General features: G+C 41.2%; 1 protein-coding gene across 1 annotated transcript; it reads left to right on the top strand.

Moving 5' to 3' along the window:
• Positions 1-1,548: 1,548 nt before the first annotated feature.
• ALDH8A1 (aldehyde dehydrogenase 8 family member A1) lies at positions 1,549-12,749 on the top strand. The gene is made up of 7 exons (XM_040550972.1): positions 1,549-1,829; positions 6,186-6,333; positions 6,727-6,882; positions 8,056-8,205; positions 8,822-9,078; positions 9,874-10,035; positions 11,373-12,749. Exons 1-7 carry the CDS (start codon positions 1,692-1,694, stop codon positions 11,823-11,825), a joined length of 1,464 nt encoding a protein of 487 aa, XP_040406906.1. The 5' UTR covers positions 1,549-1,691; the 3' UTR covers positions 11,826-12,749.
• The last annotated feature ends 3,671 nt before the right edge of the window (positions 12,750-16,420 follow it).

The raw sequence follows: 16,420 nt of genomic DNA, 5'->3' as shown, positions 1-16,420 counted from the left end.
TTCAGTTTTAAGACTTTGGTAAGTTCCTTGCTGCTTGTAGACGAGGAAGTGTGATATGGAATGAACCTCTGATAACCCTTCTCACATGTAGTTGCCATAAATTTTGGTACTCTGTATTCTGTGACTGCAGAAAAGCTAGGACATGCTTTCCCCCTGTGTAGCTTGGGAGATCCAGAGATATTACCTAATCCAGTTTCAACATGACGGCGCTACCTTTCGACACTGAATTGAACCCTTCCCCAGAGGCTCCAATTGGTTGATGAATAAAAGATCTGTTGTTGGGCAACAGAGTCATATCACCTTTATTCAATCATGATTTGTGTTGATCCAAGAGAAATTTTATGGCTTGGCAGTGGTCTAGGTTTCAAAAACTTTCTAGGCTGCTGATTGAGATGTCCACAATCTCCTGGTGATCATAGAATGGCTTGTGTTGGGAGAGACCTTAAAGATTGCTTAGTTCCATCCCCCCCTGCCATGGGGGGCATCCACAACTTCTCTGGGCAACCCGTTCCAGTGCCTCTCCTCCCTCTGAGTGAACCTTCCTCCTAACCTCTAATCTAAAGCTCCCCTCTTGTAGTTGAAAACCAATCTCCCTTGTCCTGTCATTGTCTGCCCAAGCAAAAAGTTGCTCTTCATCTTTTTTATAAGCCCCCATTAAGTATTGAAAAGCTGCAGTAAGGTCATCCAAGAGCCTTCCCTTCTCCAGGCTGAACATCTCCAGCTCTCTGAGCCTTTCTTTATAGAAGAAATAGGCATTCTGCTCTTCAATATGGATGTAGCAGTTTGAGTAAGTGTGGAGTGCAAAGAGATGGCATACAATATTAGAGCCATTTGATAGTCTAAGCGTTCTTTCTTGGAGAAAAATATGTTTTAGACAGCGGTTACTGGGAAGTTGAGGTTCTTGGGAAGTTGAAGCAAAACTTAATTTTATATAATAGGCTTCTCTATAGTAAGATACTTTCCACTGGAATAGCTAGGAAAGACAAAATATGAAAGCAGGTGTCTTGTTCTTTTTTAAAGAGTGGATTTCTGACAACATGCCACAAAGTGTACCAGGCAGGATTGTGCATCTCAACAGTTTTTAACTGAAGTGTCACTCGTTTGTATTGCTTAGTTTGAGGAAAATATTGAGTTTCTTATGTTTAAAATCTGTTATCTTAGCAGAACAATTGTTTTGGAGGTTACAAGCACAAGCGCTGATGATAAAGCAGTAAACGTGAGCTGCAGACAAGCTAGTACAAGTGTCCTTTCTCTGTGTTTACTGATGGGAAGGAGTAGGTCCCTGGCTAAGTATTTGAATCTTGAATTATTTTGTATAGCTGTTGCAGAAGGACTTTCTGCAGACTGTAGCTTGAAAAACAGGGAGAAATTTTCCTGTGAGCAATTTTTTTTCTCCCCTTCTTCAGTGCTTTTTTCTCGTAAAGAGAAAGGAACTCTCTTCATAGATCTTAATCTGATCCTGCCTCCCTGCTTCAGCTCCCAGGGTGGGGGAAGTCACAGAAATAGTAATTTCCCCCCTTCACTCTTTGTTTCTGTTGTTGCCGGAGTTTCATCTGACTTATGAACGAGCAATGCAGGGAAGACGGAGAGAGAGGGGAGGAGTTCAAACTTGCTGTGCAAATACTTACAGAACTACAAATCTAAATTGACACCTCTTAGGAAAAAATCGCTGATGAAGCAAGCAGCTAACAATGGCTCACTCAAAGGCTCTCTTAGTGCTGGAAAACTTTATAGCTGGCAAATTTGTTCCTTGTTCCTCCTACATAGACTCCTATAATCCATCCACGGGAGATGTCTATTGCAGGGTGCCAGACAGTGGCAAGGAAGAGGTGAGTACTATCCAAGGGCACAGAGAAGTAGAGATGTTAAATGCGTATCGTGAGTGGGAGAAGTTGGAAGGTGAGAGATCAAAAAAATAAATACTGAAGACTTTAAGGTTTAAATGAGTAAGTTCTTGATTGTGTTGTAACACTGTAATTTATTGCTGTGGCAGCAAATACTTTTTTTTTTTTTTCATTTTGCTATTAAAAAGTTACAGGCTAGAACCTAAGCCAATGTAAACAAACTTAGAGGCACTGTATACAGTGTTCTACATTTGTGCCTTGATCATTTGCAGTTGTCATTTAAAAGGATTTTGGCATTCTGGCTCTTCCCCTGAGGTGTCATAAAAAAAAAAAAAAAAGCTGCAGCGAGTGTACATTTCCTTATGAAGCAATCTGTCCTCTGCATCAACATAATGCTTCCTAGACCTGTGCTCTCTGGTGGGATGAATGTCTCTGGGTACCTTGAATGTATTCTAGTGTAGAAGGGTAACATAACGTTCATCGGGCGAGCTGCAGTGTTATTGCTGCTGCTTTATTTGGGACCTAGAAGTGTCTACCATATTGCTTCAGGTTTGGCATGGAGAGAAACAACTGGAAAAGGTAACATAATGCAAAAGGCTCGAAGGCTTGGAAAACAGTCACTAGTAGTGTACTGCATTTTCATTTTCAAAACAGTTATTTTTAAAAAAAACAAACTGCTACTGTGTGTACTGTTCCTTCCACTTGCATTTCAGCCCTGTTGACATCTTGCTTCTTTCAGCAGAAACCTTTGCACTGTAATTTCAATTGAGTAAATATTTGCTAGATGCTGATGACCAAGGGTTAAAGTGTAACAGGCTGGGTTTGCTAGAATACATCTGTGTAAGTTCACTCTAACCTTTAACTATGCCTGAAAAGACTTCTCTTTGATGTGCAGGTGCAAATCTTCCTGTTTGCAGAATCATAAAAACAAGAGAGATGTGAGAATGCCAGAGCAACTTAACAAAACTAGGCTACTGGCCATGCTGGAGCTGTAGTTCAAATATATGTGAAGAACAATGGTGTTTCTCTTTCAGCTTGGGGATCGTGCATAGTGTTTGGGTCCTGTGAAGTCAGCAAGCGCTTTACTCCTGCTGTTAGACAGCTATATAAAAAGATTGGGCTTTGCAGAGCTGGCATCCACTGGTGACTAGTGGAATGTGCTGGAGGAGAAAGTGCAATCACAGACTGCTTAGAGGATATCTAGAGATTTCAAAATAAGCATCTAAGTCCAGGTTCAATGAAGAATTTGTGTTTCTCTCGCAAGGCTCAACATCTTGTTGGAGATTTTCTGGTTGGTTTTAGTGGAAAGTTAGGACAGAGAATGGAGACAGAGGGGAAACCCATTGCTGGCCATGGTATTCAACACCAGGTCAGCTGCAGGGGTCAGGTTAGCTGGTTTCTGCCAAAACCATGATGCAGGCTGAACAGATGCCCTTCATCTCCAAAAGACAGGGTGATGATTGCTAATTAGGCCTGGCAAAAATCTCTTAAAAAAAAAAAAATCTCTTTAAAGAATCTTGCTCCTATGCATCTTCCCACAGGGAAAGCACGCATAATGTCTTCCCCAGGGCAGTTTTGGGTATTTTGATGTGAACCTTTTATGATAGCTTTAAAGTGTGTTCTTTCTGCCCCTTTCTTGTGTGGGAGAGGAAAGCAGAAGGAAGTGTTTCAGACACGAGTTCATAGCTGAATTCTTATGCGTGTCTTCTTTATGGCTTGACTTTCTTCACTTTTTGCTAGTCAAACTAGTTAACTGTTTAACCTGTGCTCCCTCTTACTACTTCTGTATGAGCCTTATTTTTTTTCTCTGTTGCTTTTTTAGACTAGTCTATTGTCACTTCATTCTTTCCTTAGCTAATTTTATCTTCTGCTGTCCGTGAAAATGTGACTTCTTCCTTTTAAACTTGCTGGAGGGTTAAAAAATGCAGATAGTCTTCCCCTCACATCAGCCCTCTCTTGGAGCATTGCAGCACCAGGTGGAAAAGACAGCAGAGGAGAGGACAGATGAGAAGCAGCACCACAATGGCACCTAATGACAGAAGGGTGGAAGAACAAGTTAATTAGTGAAGGTGGTATCGTTTCACAGAGGATGAACCTTTTCAGGGTAGCCTGCCTTCCACACCTGACTCACTCCAGAAGCTGCAGTTCCCCTTTCCCAGGCCTGCTTTGGCCGTACTCCAGAAGCTTGGTGGTTGACCTACAATCGAAAGGGTAGAGTCTGGGTTTGTGGGCTTGGCCAATGATCTGTATGACCTTGTCTGAGCTGGTTTATCTCCCAGTCTGGCCTCCAGACCACTAACATCCTGTCCCTCAAACTCTGTCTCTTATTTCGAGGAAGACTGTAATTTCTCCTGTTCATGTCCAATGCTGTGACAACATTAGCAGAGGCCAGAATCATCTAATTTATATTACATCGACATCCTCCTGGTTAATTACTTGGTTAGGTTACACAAAGCTGAAGAAATTTTTGAGCAAAAATTACGGGAAATCAACTAAGCTTTAGCTAAAAGCCCACCTTGATGCATATGCTAGGCAGTAGAAGCAATTAAGTGATATATAATCAAAAATTATGAAATAGTGCATTTAATTAAAATATGGAAGGGTGTTGGTAGCCATTTTAGCAGTCTGGGAGACTGGTAAACAGCATCCGGATGGACCCATTTATAAATCAATAGACCCAGGTAACTACTTTAAGTGCCCAGAGAAAAAGATTGATGGGGGAGAGAGCTTTCTGTTGAATTTTAATTGTTTGAAGCCTGTTCTACTTTAGAAAAGTGCTGGTATCCTGCCAGTATTCAGCAAAGTCAGGCTGAAGGACCATGCAGAAACTATGTACATCTCGGGGAAAACACCAGCAAAACAGCCGCTATTGTTTTATATTTAAATATAAATATAGTGTTTATATAATAAAAACGATAATATATGTAACTTTTGTTTCATTATAATTGTAAAATATTATGTGTTTATAATAAAATAATATATTTATATTTATAAAGTGCCTATCACCATATTGATGTACGCTGTTTGGAACCACTCTGATTGCAGGGGTAAGAACAGGAGTAGGCTCGTTAGTGCCTCAGCATTTCTGCTTTCAACTGATTTAAACAACAACAAAAAAGCCACAGGGCTTTGCTGCCAGCCTGGCTGGCTGGTGTTTAGTATTGCTACTCCATCAGGGTTGGAGGGAGACCTATTGTGAATGTGTTTGTGCTGTGCCTCCTCCAGCCGTGCTGCAGAGCAGTGTCACAGAAGGGCAGTGGGACGTGAAGCTCAGGCCTGCTGCCAGCCAAAACACCTCAGCAGCAGGGAACTGCTCCTAGGCAATAGCAAACTAACTTTGTGCACAAAGCTCTTGCTCCCTGTGCCTAAGGCTGAGTCAGTGAACCTTCTGGACTCTTCCCAAATTTCACAGGATCAGCAGACAGAAATACGTGTCAGTTATAAATGTATTAAGCTAGTTGGGGGAGCAAATTTAGAATGGGTAAATGGAAGAGAGAAAGGAAGAAGACATTTCACATTTCCAGTACTGCAAACCACAGTTTTGACCTCACACAGTAAGTCACTGGTCCTTTTTGGTAGTCTTAGCTAGCTTATGTCTAACATCAATATAAATGCATATAATGATTTTTTTTTTTCACATCTGTAGCCTTCACTAGGTATTTAATGAGAGAAATAACTAAAACACAAGTGTTTAAAAAAATAATAATAAATAATGCTCCTTTCTAATGTGGGGACACTATTGAGTTTCCAGCTGTGATCAGGTAAGAATAAGTTTTTTCTCTGAGTGGCTCTTCCATAGGCATGTTCTCAGTCCATGCTTGAACCAACTGGGGAAAAGGGAGAGGAAATCAGAGGTTAGCAGAGCATGCAGTCTTTTCCTTCCACAACCCCTTGCTTTCATTGCTCATGTCCTGTGTTGCAAGGCCAAACTGTGGATATTCAAACTGAGGCTGCATTTGCTCCAGGAAACTCTTGTACCTTCCTCCATGAGAAACCAGATTCTGCATGCGTTGGACCAGTGGCGCTTGCTGGTGCCAGGTGACTGGCCTGACACTTCCTCCAGTCCTGGAGGGTTGCCCACAAGTTTAGAGAAAAGCCAGAGTTAGAGTGAAATGCTGTATCAAGAAAAGAAACTGTCAATAGCATTTTTTGAGTTATGGAATAGTGTCTTGAGAAAATGGAAGTGGAGAAGCTATCAATTGTCACAACTCTGAAGAGATGCAGTGTTCCCAGCAATGTGATTTGTATTATTAACCTCTCAAATATGAGCAGGTCTGATTGATTGATATTCTCTCTAAGGCCTTTCATTAATATTCACCACTGCTCTTTTGCTTTTTTTAGGTGGAAGCTGCTGTCAGTGCTGCCAAAGATGCCTTCCCAGTTTGGTCCTCAAAAAGTCCATTGGAAAGATCTCAGATCATGAACAAATTGGCAGACCTGATTGAACATGACCTGGAAGAATTTGCCCAAGCAGAGTCAAAGGATCAGGGTAAAAATGTGATCTGTTGATCTTAAATACAGTGTCTTGATGAGTACTGAAATAGAGGACATGGTCCAGATTTTTAGTATATGTGAGCTGTTGGTGCAAACTGGTGTAGATGCGCATGAATTTTGTAGAAGTTCCTGATTTTGGGTTCCTGTGGCATTTGAAGGTTTGCTTCTTTGACTTGCAAAGCGTTGACTTGAGCTGTTACATATTACAGGGGAGCTCTTATTGATGATGATTATGCTGTGTCGGGGATTACTTGGGTGCAGGACAAAAGGCATTTCCCCCCAGAACATGTAAACCACTGTTTTCAGAGCACAGTTTAAAGCTCAATGGTGTTTAGAGTAGCTATTTTCTGCTCGTGATAACACAGCAATGTTCTTGGTTTTGTTTCAGGAAAAACTATTATGTTTGCTAGAACGGTGGACATCCCCCGGGCCGTGTACAACCTCCGGTTCTTTGCCTCATCTATCCTCCATCACACCACAGAGTGCACCGAGATGGCAAGCCTGGGCTGTGTGCATTACACCTCACGGGAGCCAGTGGGAGTTGGTGCGGTGCTCCTGAAACCCCCAAAACTGGGCAGTGCCTGCCTCAGACAACCGGGACTTTTTTCCCAAAGATAGCATTTATTGTTTCCTGGCTGCATGCTAAACGTGACTAGGCTGCTAAATCCTGAGCCACTCCATGTAAATTCAGTTATGATACTTTGCCATTGAAATAAAGCAGCAGCAGCTCACAACGCCACATCTCAGTCGGGGCACGGGTGGGCTTCGAGCCGGGGAGCTGCTCTGCTGGGCCACTAGATGATGCTCTTGCTTCACAAAGTGCCTGGGCCCACTTTACGAGCGATGGAGTGGCGAGGACTCCATTATTAATTTTATATAAATAGGTATAAATGTTCCAAATTCACGTTTAAATTGCTTAAAAAAAAAAAAAAAGCGGCTAAGCTAGGGGACTCTTTATAAAATTTACGTGAGCAATGGAGAACAAAAGTACTTCTGGTGAAATTGCTCATAAAATTCACTCCTTCTTAAGCCCTACATCTACTCAGTCAAACAGCGAGGAATCCTGTGGCTTTTATGAGCAGTCACACCTAACAATTACAGATTTTTTTTTCCTTCCATTTTCTATTAATATGTAAAGTAGAAGTATTCCCAGAGGCAGTTACTGGAAAAAATATCTGGTAATTCAGCAATTTGTGGAAACAGCAGTTAGCACATTGATAAACTTTGGCACTCATAAGCTAGGCCAAAATTTATCAGGAAAATATGTGCTGTGTTTTAAAAAAAAAAAAAAAAAAGAAAGAAAAGAAAAAGAAAGAAAAAGAAAAAGTCTCCAAAGAGTAGCATAAAGCAAGAGTGATCTAGGCTAACACAAAATGTTACTACGGACCAGTTGACGTAAATAGTTTTTATGGCTTTGCCTTAATGTTCCTAGAAAACCCTGAAAAGCAGTTGTGAATATGATTCTGTCCCAAATAAGCAGCAAAACTCAGAGTCTGGTTGATCACCTTTAGGATCATTTGCACAGATCTTTTAAAATTATCTGCCTGTGAGGCTTTATTGTGCAATTGTCTGGAAATGCAAGCCATAGCTAAATTCCCTTCATAAATCTGAACTGGTTTATAACTGCTTGAGGTTACAGGATCAAGTTTTGTATCCCATTAGACTGAACTCCTGCTTTTTCTTTTTTTTTTTTTTTTTTTTTTTTTTTTTCTTGTAGCTGGTTTAATCAGCCCTTGGAATTTGCCACTGTATTTGTTGACCTGGAAAATAGCTCCTGCCATTGCGTGTGGAAATACTGTAGTTGCCAAACCAAGCGAGATGACATCTGTTACAGCTTGGATGATGTGCAAACTCTTGGAGAAAGCAGGTAAATCCCTTAATGTGTTAGGCTGGATGAATTGTGTGGACCTGCTGCACCATTTCTGTTGCAGAAATCAGAGTGCTTAAAAAATTTGGGAAAGATGTTTTACTGCAACTGGTTATTGCACTGGAGAGTGAAAAGCTCTCCCTGTGATCATACTACTCCATCTCTCCACCCCAGCTATTTCCCTATTTTTTTCCACTATCTTCTCATGAAGAAGTCTTCCCATGTCTCCCTCTCCACTCCTGCTCTCCCCTTGAGAATTTCCTATGTCCATGATGCCAGCAGAGGAACCACAAGAGCGGAAGACAATGAGAATCAGCACTTGGTGATTCTCATGGTTGCATTTGGTGTGCTTTTAAGAAAAAAACTGGGAGGAAAACTGCTTCTTCCCTACTACAGAATAACTGAAAATTGGGTCACTGATGATGGATGTCAGGCAAGCTGATGAGTGGAATGGCTTTTATTGTTTAACCCATGACCATGCATGTCAGCTGCTGCCTAAGTTGAGGGTCATTCTTTGTCTTTAGTAATTTTTGAACTCCAAGGACAAAACATAGACAACAGAAACCTACAGAGCAAGGGAAAGGGTGTGATCACTTTGTGCCTCTCTTCTCACGAGGGATGCCCCACGGGGTAGTGAACGTGGTGTTTGGAACGGGCGCCAAGGCGGGAGAAGCCCTCGTCTGCCATCCCGACATCCCCCTCATCTCCTTCACGGGAAGCACACTCACAGCCCAGCGGATCACGGAGAAGAGCGCCCCACACTGCAAAAAGCTTTCTCTGGAGCTGGGAGGCAAAAACCCCGCAATTGTCTTCGATGATGCCGACTTGAGCCAATGCATCCCCACAACCCTGCGGTCCAGCTTCGCCAACCAGGTGCCTCTCACCTCTGTACTCTGCATTTGCAGCAGGAGGTTTACATGTGTCTGAGAGTGTGCACATATGTCCATACCTTTGAATCCAAATCCTAATTTGTCAAGGGCTTTTTCCGGATTCTGTGTTATGAGCAAACCCCAAGTGGAAAAATATGAAAATATTTTCATTATTCCAGAAACAGGGAAACAAAATAAAAGGTGCTCTTCCTAGGGCTCTCCATAAGAGGTAACAAAGTGGCCTTACCCCTCTCAAAATAGATATATTGTTTATCCTCCCAGGAAGCAGTTGCTTTAAATTCCTTCCTGCAAGTTAAGTGGAAAACTTTTGTTGGAATTTAATTAGGAGACTCCCCTCAGATTCTACCAGTGTTCCCGTTTCTTCTTCACCAGCCTCAGGAGAGATCACCAAAGCCATGAAATCACATCAGGGCTAGCATTCAGAAAAAAATAGCCTGGCATCAGGAAGGCATTTTCAGGGAAGGAAGAGAAAGATCATTCAGAAATGGAAATCACATTTTCTATGAAAAATGTTGGGGAAGATGGCATGTAATCAATGAAAAAATCAGATCTGCTTGGGTTAGTAAGTGACTGAACAATCCTGTTATTACTGTACTGTCTTTTTTTTTTTTTTTTCTCTTCCTTTTTGATCTGGGAAAAATCCTGCTTTGCAGTGTTGGTGATTGTAGTTTGCACTCCTGAGGCTGCAGGGACCCAAGTCTTATTCTGGGAAGTAACTTCTAAAACCTGTGAGTTATACAATGTAATATGAACTGATTTTGTTTGCTTGTTTTGATAGGGTGAGATCTGTCTCTGCACCTCCAGGATCTTTGTTCAGAGGGGTATATACAGTGAGTTTGTGAAGAGGTTTGTAGCAGAGGCCAAGAAGTGGAAGGTTGGGAGCCCCTCAGATCCTACAGTCGACATGGGAGCACTAATAAGTAAAGAGCATCTAGAAAAGGTGATGTTACATGGAGTTTACCTGATCTTGTTTCATTTTTTAGTGGATTACAGAAGGTGCTTTTAGAGGTGTATGCCATGTCCTCTCCAAGATTAGATGCAAGGGATTAGGATTCAAAGCCAATATAAGGTATTTGTTTGGTAAAGTTTCTGTTGCCTGTGGCCTGGGATAACGTGATTACTCTGGAAAAATCAACTGCATGGGGAAAATAAAATAACAAATTTTCCCATTTGATGTGAAATAAGTCAAAACGGGTATGTCTAAGTCATGAATTTATACTGACCAATGTTACAGCTCAGCAACATTTTCATGTATTTTAATAGTGCATTTGCTGAGATCACTTATTTGCCTCAGCAGTTAATGACTGAGGTAAAAGTCTTATTTTTATATCACTCTGCACATTCTGGCGGCTACAAGCGCAGGTGCCTAGGAATGCCAGCAGGAATTTGGAATTGCATGGGTGTAGAGAGCTGAGAGTGCACAGTTAAATGTTGTCTGCTTCAGTGGCTTACATAAGATGACTTTTTGTGGTCTCAGACAGAGTTCAGGACAGCAGATGCTCATGTCCCCAAACTATCTGACACGATCAGTATAAACAAGAAGCTTCCAGAAAACCGCAGACTGAGAGAGAAAGCCAAACCTCTTCCTGAGGCCTCGGCACGTTCACCAGCCTATTGTGAAGTAGAGTGGTAGGAACGCCCACTGCTTGAGATCCTCTGTCTGTGGTACCACAGAGGACTTCCGAGTCTAACCTACAAAGGTGCTTAAGAGAAGAAAAAGAGAAAGAAGTGCAGCGGTATCTCTGTGGTTTTCTATAGGGAGATAAATAAGAAAATGATTTTGGACCAGAAGATGATCAACAGCATGACCAATGTATACCATATGATAACAACAGTCATGGAAATAACTTTATTGATGAGATTTTCTGTAGACTTCATCATGGTTTCACCATTCTATTGGCGTGTAAACATTTAATAAGCTGGCCAGTGAAGTCAAAAAATATTACAGATCACTCAAAGTAAATGAGTGAACCACGGCACAATTGCCCAAGCTCCTGGAAAAAGGAAGGGATGTTCTGGGACCACTTGTATTTTCACCATGGGTCCTACCTTTTTGAGAATACTTACTGAGAAGGGCTGACAGTGATGCCTGCTAGGTTTATATAGGAACATAACAACAAAAACTGGGGAATAACCCTCTGTTATTAGAAAGGAAGTAATGGCAGTGTGATACCATTGGATATATTCCTGGACTCCTGTTGATTCATCCAGACTGGAGAGGTGGACTCTGAGAATGTTGTATTCTTTAGGAATGATGTTTTCCTGCTGCTTCCTCAGGTAAGGAGCTATGTGAAGAAAGCTCAGGCCGAAGGGGCTAGAATCCTCTGTGGAGAGGGAGTGGATTCCTTGGATCTCCCAGCAGGCAACCAGAAAGGCTATTTCATGTTGCCCACCATTATTACAGAAGTCAAGGATGAATCTTGTTGCATGCAAGAAGAGATCTTTGGTCCTGTGACATGTGTGGTAGCATTTGATACAGAAGAGGAAGTGGTTGAAAGAGCCAATGGTGTGAAATATGGCCTTGCAGCTACTGTGTGGTCCAGCAATGTAGGACGCGTTCATCGGGTGGCACGAAGGCTACAGTCCGGATTGGTGTGGACCAACTGCTGGCTTGTTAGAGACCTGAACTTGCCATTTGGTGGGATGAAAGCTTCAGGTATAGGAAGGGAGGGAGCAAAAGATTCCTATGAATTCTTCACTGAGGTCAAAACCATCACAATAAAGCACTGATGTATGTCAATGGAAGAATTTTAAGGTAAAATACATGACAGTAATTAGTGTTACCTTACATGGTTTTCTGGAATACAGACTGCTGTTGTGGCCATCTTTTTCTTGAAATTTGTTCAAGAAACATCAATGACAGCTGAAAATAACCACCCCAAATGGTAATGTTGAATGTGGTCTTTCATGATAGGTGAGATGATTGGTGTGGACTCCACAATCAACCCATCCTAAAACAGATTGCTTGGTTATCTTACTGAACTTAAAGTAAGATTTTTTTTTTAGAGTAACCATGTCTCAGAAATCTTTCCCTCTAAGGCAGACTGAAGAAAAATGATCTGTAACTGTACCTGTGTCTGGTGAATTACATTGAGGGACAAAGAGACAAGTACATTGTGAGGTTGCTATTGTAATGAGAATGAGCCCATTTCCACTATAAATAGTACATTCCACGTACCAATCCATTTTACACTTCACTGATGTCAGACAAGGATTAATGCTATAGCACACTGAATGCCTGAGGCAGTACCTTTAACCTATTAAGTGGTATGAAATCATGCGGTCATGATATTCTCATGATATACAGAGGCAATAAACTTTTTAATTATAACCTGTTTTACATTACATTGTTGAAGCATCCTAATACTTGTTCTCTAACTGTTCTGAAATTACAGCTTTTTGTCAGTTCTTGGTCTCAGTGGTGATGTTTTCACATCCCTGAACACTGATTTGTCTAGAACGGACAGCGTAATTCTTCATTAGTAGAGGCTGGAAGTGACTTCTGTGAACCAGCTGTTGGAAATATTTGTCACAAATACATAAAACCACTGGAAAATTTCCCCATTCATTTACAGAGCTTTTTAAAATTAAGTATCTCATAAACTTGTTCACATTCCATAAAAAAAGAATAAATTACAATGTATGTTTTTCCCTGCTGAGATGACTGTGTTGCTATTGAATTTTCTACAGCAGCCTTTTGTGATTTGTTTTCCAAGTTTTGAGCTGAGTTTTACAGCACACAATACTGCATGGAGTTTCATAAACTCCTGTATTCTGAGAAGAGATAACTATGCATTGCAATATTTTTCCAGAGCTGTTGGGAAAGAAATGCTCCTCTAAAATACAAAAGAAATGATGAAAATTACTAGTAATGAGACATGGGAGAATGGAGTAGCAAATTACTCTGCTGTTCATCTACACCTCAAAGAGAAAATACAGGAAGACATTTGGGGTTCATAGGACATGCAATTTAGTTATACTGTCTATAATATTTTTAGAGTTATGGAGTTATGATATGCAGGGCAGTAATGGCTTGTAAAGGTGGTTTCGATCAGTCTAGAGTACGATCTAGACCTTTGATGCTAATCCATTCCTTTATTTTGATGTTTCTTCATAGAACTTTTTCTTTATAGTGTACCTTTCAAAAGCATGTTTTCCAGAGAGGATGTATTTTTTCTTTCCAAGAGTTTGGCCAAGCTAAAGCAAAGATTTGCACTTTTCTTAGTAACAGCCAAAATGCCAATAAGGTGTTTTAAATTACCTCTGTGGTATGCGCTTACTTCTTGCTCTCTGTAAGTGCGTGATGGTGAGAAGAGTCACTGGCATAACAGCCATGCCATTGCCCTGTCTTTGTGCAAGCCATGGCAGGGACTGTTCTGAAGGTCTTAGTGTGGCAGTGGGTCTCGCCTCCTCTTTCAAGTTTCACTCCAGAGTGAGTCACTCACTGGATATGTGGGCCCTGAGATGGCTGAAAAGCTAGTTTTAGATTTCAAGAGGGTTTTTGAAAATAGTGTGTACCTTAGTGCTGACACCCATGTGCATGATGAATCATGAAATCTCTGGATTCAGCTCAGCTCCAGTGCAGACCTACCAGGCAGGCTGGGAACTTAATCATATCATGGGCTTCGTACAAGTACCCTCAACTGGAGGAAGCACATAAAAATGATAAGCTTAATGAATCAATGTATTCTGAAGAAGCATAAACATTTCTATTTTAAAACTCTGTCTACATGTATCCATGACCATACGGTGGCAGCAAAACCCCTGCTTTATTGTTTTAGTCCCTCAGTCACTCATATTGCTACGAGGTGAATGAACAACTATATAAGCGCATGTTTCACTCTGATTTATTTATTTTTAAAATTTTTAGCTCTATTTACAAATTCTGTTTGAAAGAACAAAAGAAACTGTGAAGCACTTCATTAGTTTGGGGAGACAGGAGTTTTCAGCAAGAGCAAAAAGATATTCCACAATATGTAGAATTAAATGAATTCCTTCACTCACCTGGGTCTGGTCTGGGTTCACTTTTAATGAGCTGACTTTTCTTTCAGGTGATAATTTTGGTTTAGTGTTAGATGAAATAGGAGCTATCCATACATATTTTTTGTCTATAGGAGACAAAGGCCTGTGTATCATGTGTGTGTTTCTGGCCCAAGATGACTTGAGGTATTTTACAGTGAGGTGGAGCAGTAGGTGGGGAGGCAACAGAGCTCTACAGGACCTCCGAGTGAGGGGTATGGAGGTGGTGGCTCCGTGTCCAGCATGGCTCTGTGAGTTTCCCCGAGGTGAACCTGTGTGAGGATGTAAGGTTCTCTCTCTATATATATATATTTTCTGCCTGCAATGGACTCCTTCCTCCTCCAGTTAAGGTGCAGTTTAAGTGCTTTGCTAATTCTCCTACTTGCCTCTTTAGGAGAGTAGGTTCACACAGGTATATACACACATGTATTACCTGGTGGGGAGATTTCTTTTCCTGCTTGTAGTAATGGGTGATTCTTGCATTTCAAATAGCCACCTCCAGCTTCAGGGCCCTTGCCCACAAGAGCGCTACTGGTGCTTGTGGCTGGGAACATGAGTGACACCAGAAATGTTACTTGCTTGTACCAGGCAGCTCTCTGTGGGGATGCTGATTTCTCCCTACATATGAAATTTTATGAACTTTCCCATATTTTCTTTATTCAGACAGACTTCTAGCATAGCAAGGTGTGAAGGTGTGTGGATAACTCTTTTCCATCCTACAGATGAAGTAGTCAAATAACTTTTTCCCGATTAAGGCAACTACTGCAGCTGTTGTGCTTCTGGGTTGTCTGCCCTCAGTCCCAGTGTGCAGTGAGGAGGATATCCTGAAGGACAAGGCAGGCTGATCCAAGGCTCGTGGAGCTGTCTGGGCTGCACAACCTGGAATTTTCCAACCCAGCAGCGAAGCTTTTTTTTTTTTTTTTTTTGTATACTGCCCTGGCTTGTGTGTGAAATCATGTGGCTGTTGTGAGGATTTGTTTAATTACTGTTACGTAAAGCCTGAAGAGTTGCTCCATCTGTTAATTGTTACAGACCGAGAGAGTACAGTTCTTTTTAGCACCAGAACATTATCTCATTGGTGTGAGATGATTGCTTTACATGGGTAGCTAGTAATATATTTCCTGAAATGTACATCTCTCAATTAGCATAGTGATTTTTGCTGTTGTTGTTGCTGTCTTTTTCTTAGCATGTTTATATCTGTATCCAGCTATTGTATAATGCTTGAAAACAGCTTTGCTTAGGGAGACTATTGGCGTGCTCTGGAGAGGAGACAGATCAGTTCTAATGTTTATATTCAAATCAAATTATGTCCCTGTTCCCACAGTGTTTGTAACTTTTACAAATACTTCTTGTTTTGCCTAACTCCTAGTGATGAAAATGGAATTCAGACTCTTGCCTTATTGGGTCAAACACAGTTGCACGCCTAACTTAACTCAAACATACAGAACTCAAATATAAGCTAGACTAGTTTTAAAACTTTAGCTTTGAATTTCAATGCTTTAAAAAATTATATCTTAAGATTCAGATTCATGGGTAGAGACAGATCTCTTATCTCTTCCAACTAGAAGAAGAAAAAAAAAAGAAAAGAAAAAAAAAGAAAAAAGAAAGGGATGGTGTGATCCTGAGGGAGCTATGAAGACCTTTCTGTCAGGCTATCCTCTTAGCTGAGGTATAATTTTTTGCCCAGACTGACAGGATGCTTGCTCAACACCTGCCTCAGCTATAGAGGGATGTAATCTGAAGTGTCTGAGTACTTGATTTCAAGTTTATCATTAAGCCTGTGGACTTTCTGTGTGGTGAGAGAGTGAAAAATCAAAATTGAATGCGATTTTCCTGGGCTGGGGGAAGACCTGGGTCCCACTTTCCACCTCAGTTAGTAGTTAAGTATGCTATAAAAAGCTGAATGTGATGACCAAGGGAGGCTCAGAACAGTCCCAGGAAAGGTGGCCAGGGGATTTTCTTGGTTGAATTATTTTTCCCTTCTTTTCAAGCATTTGCTTTTGCAACCGGAGGGTGCAGCTTGTGCTTAGAGGCCTTGATGCACTAGCTTTGTTGATCTAGAATATATAAAATCCCCACTGGTGACACCTGTAGACTAAGTGGAGAGTGTTGAATAATGAGAAAAGAGGGAAGTCCTGATGGATAACTGGTTAAACAGGGTGTATTTTATTGCAGCTTAATTTGAACTTATGCATCCAGAAACTGTGTGTACAACACTGCCTCCTGAAAAGGAGCAGTTAAAAAGGGTTTGGAGGTCACGAGGGAAAGCACAATCAGTATGAAAACACCAGCCCAGGCGAATCAAA

Source organism: Cygnus olor, chromosome 3 (assembly GCF_009769625.2).
Source record: "Cygnus olor isolate bCygOlo1 chromosome 3, bCygOlo1.pri.v2, whole genome shotgun sequence".
Lineage (NCBI taxonomy): Eukaryota > Metazoa > Chordata > Aves > Anseriformes > Anatidae > Cygnus > Cygnus olor.
This window is presented reverse-complemented; position numbering and strand designations above follow the sequence as displayed.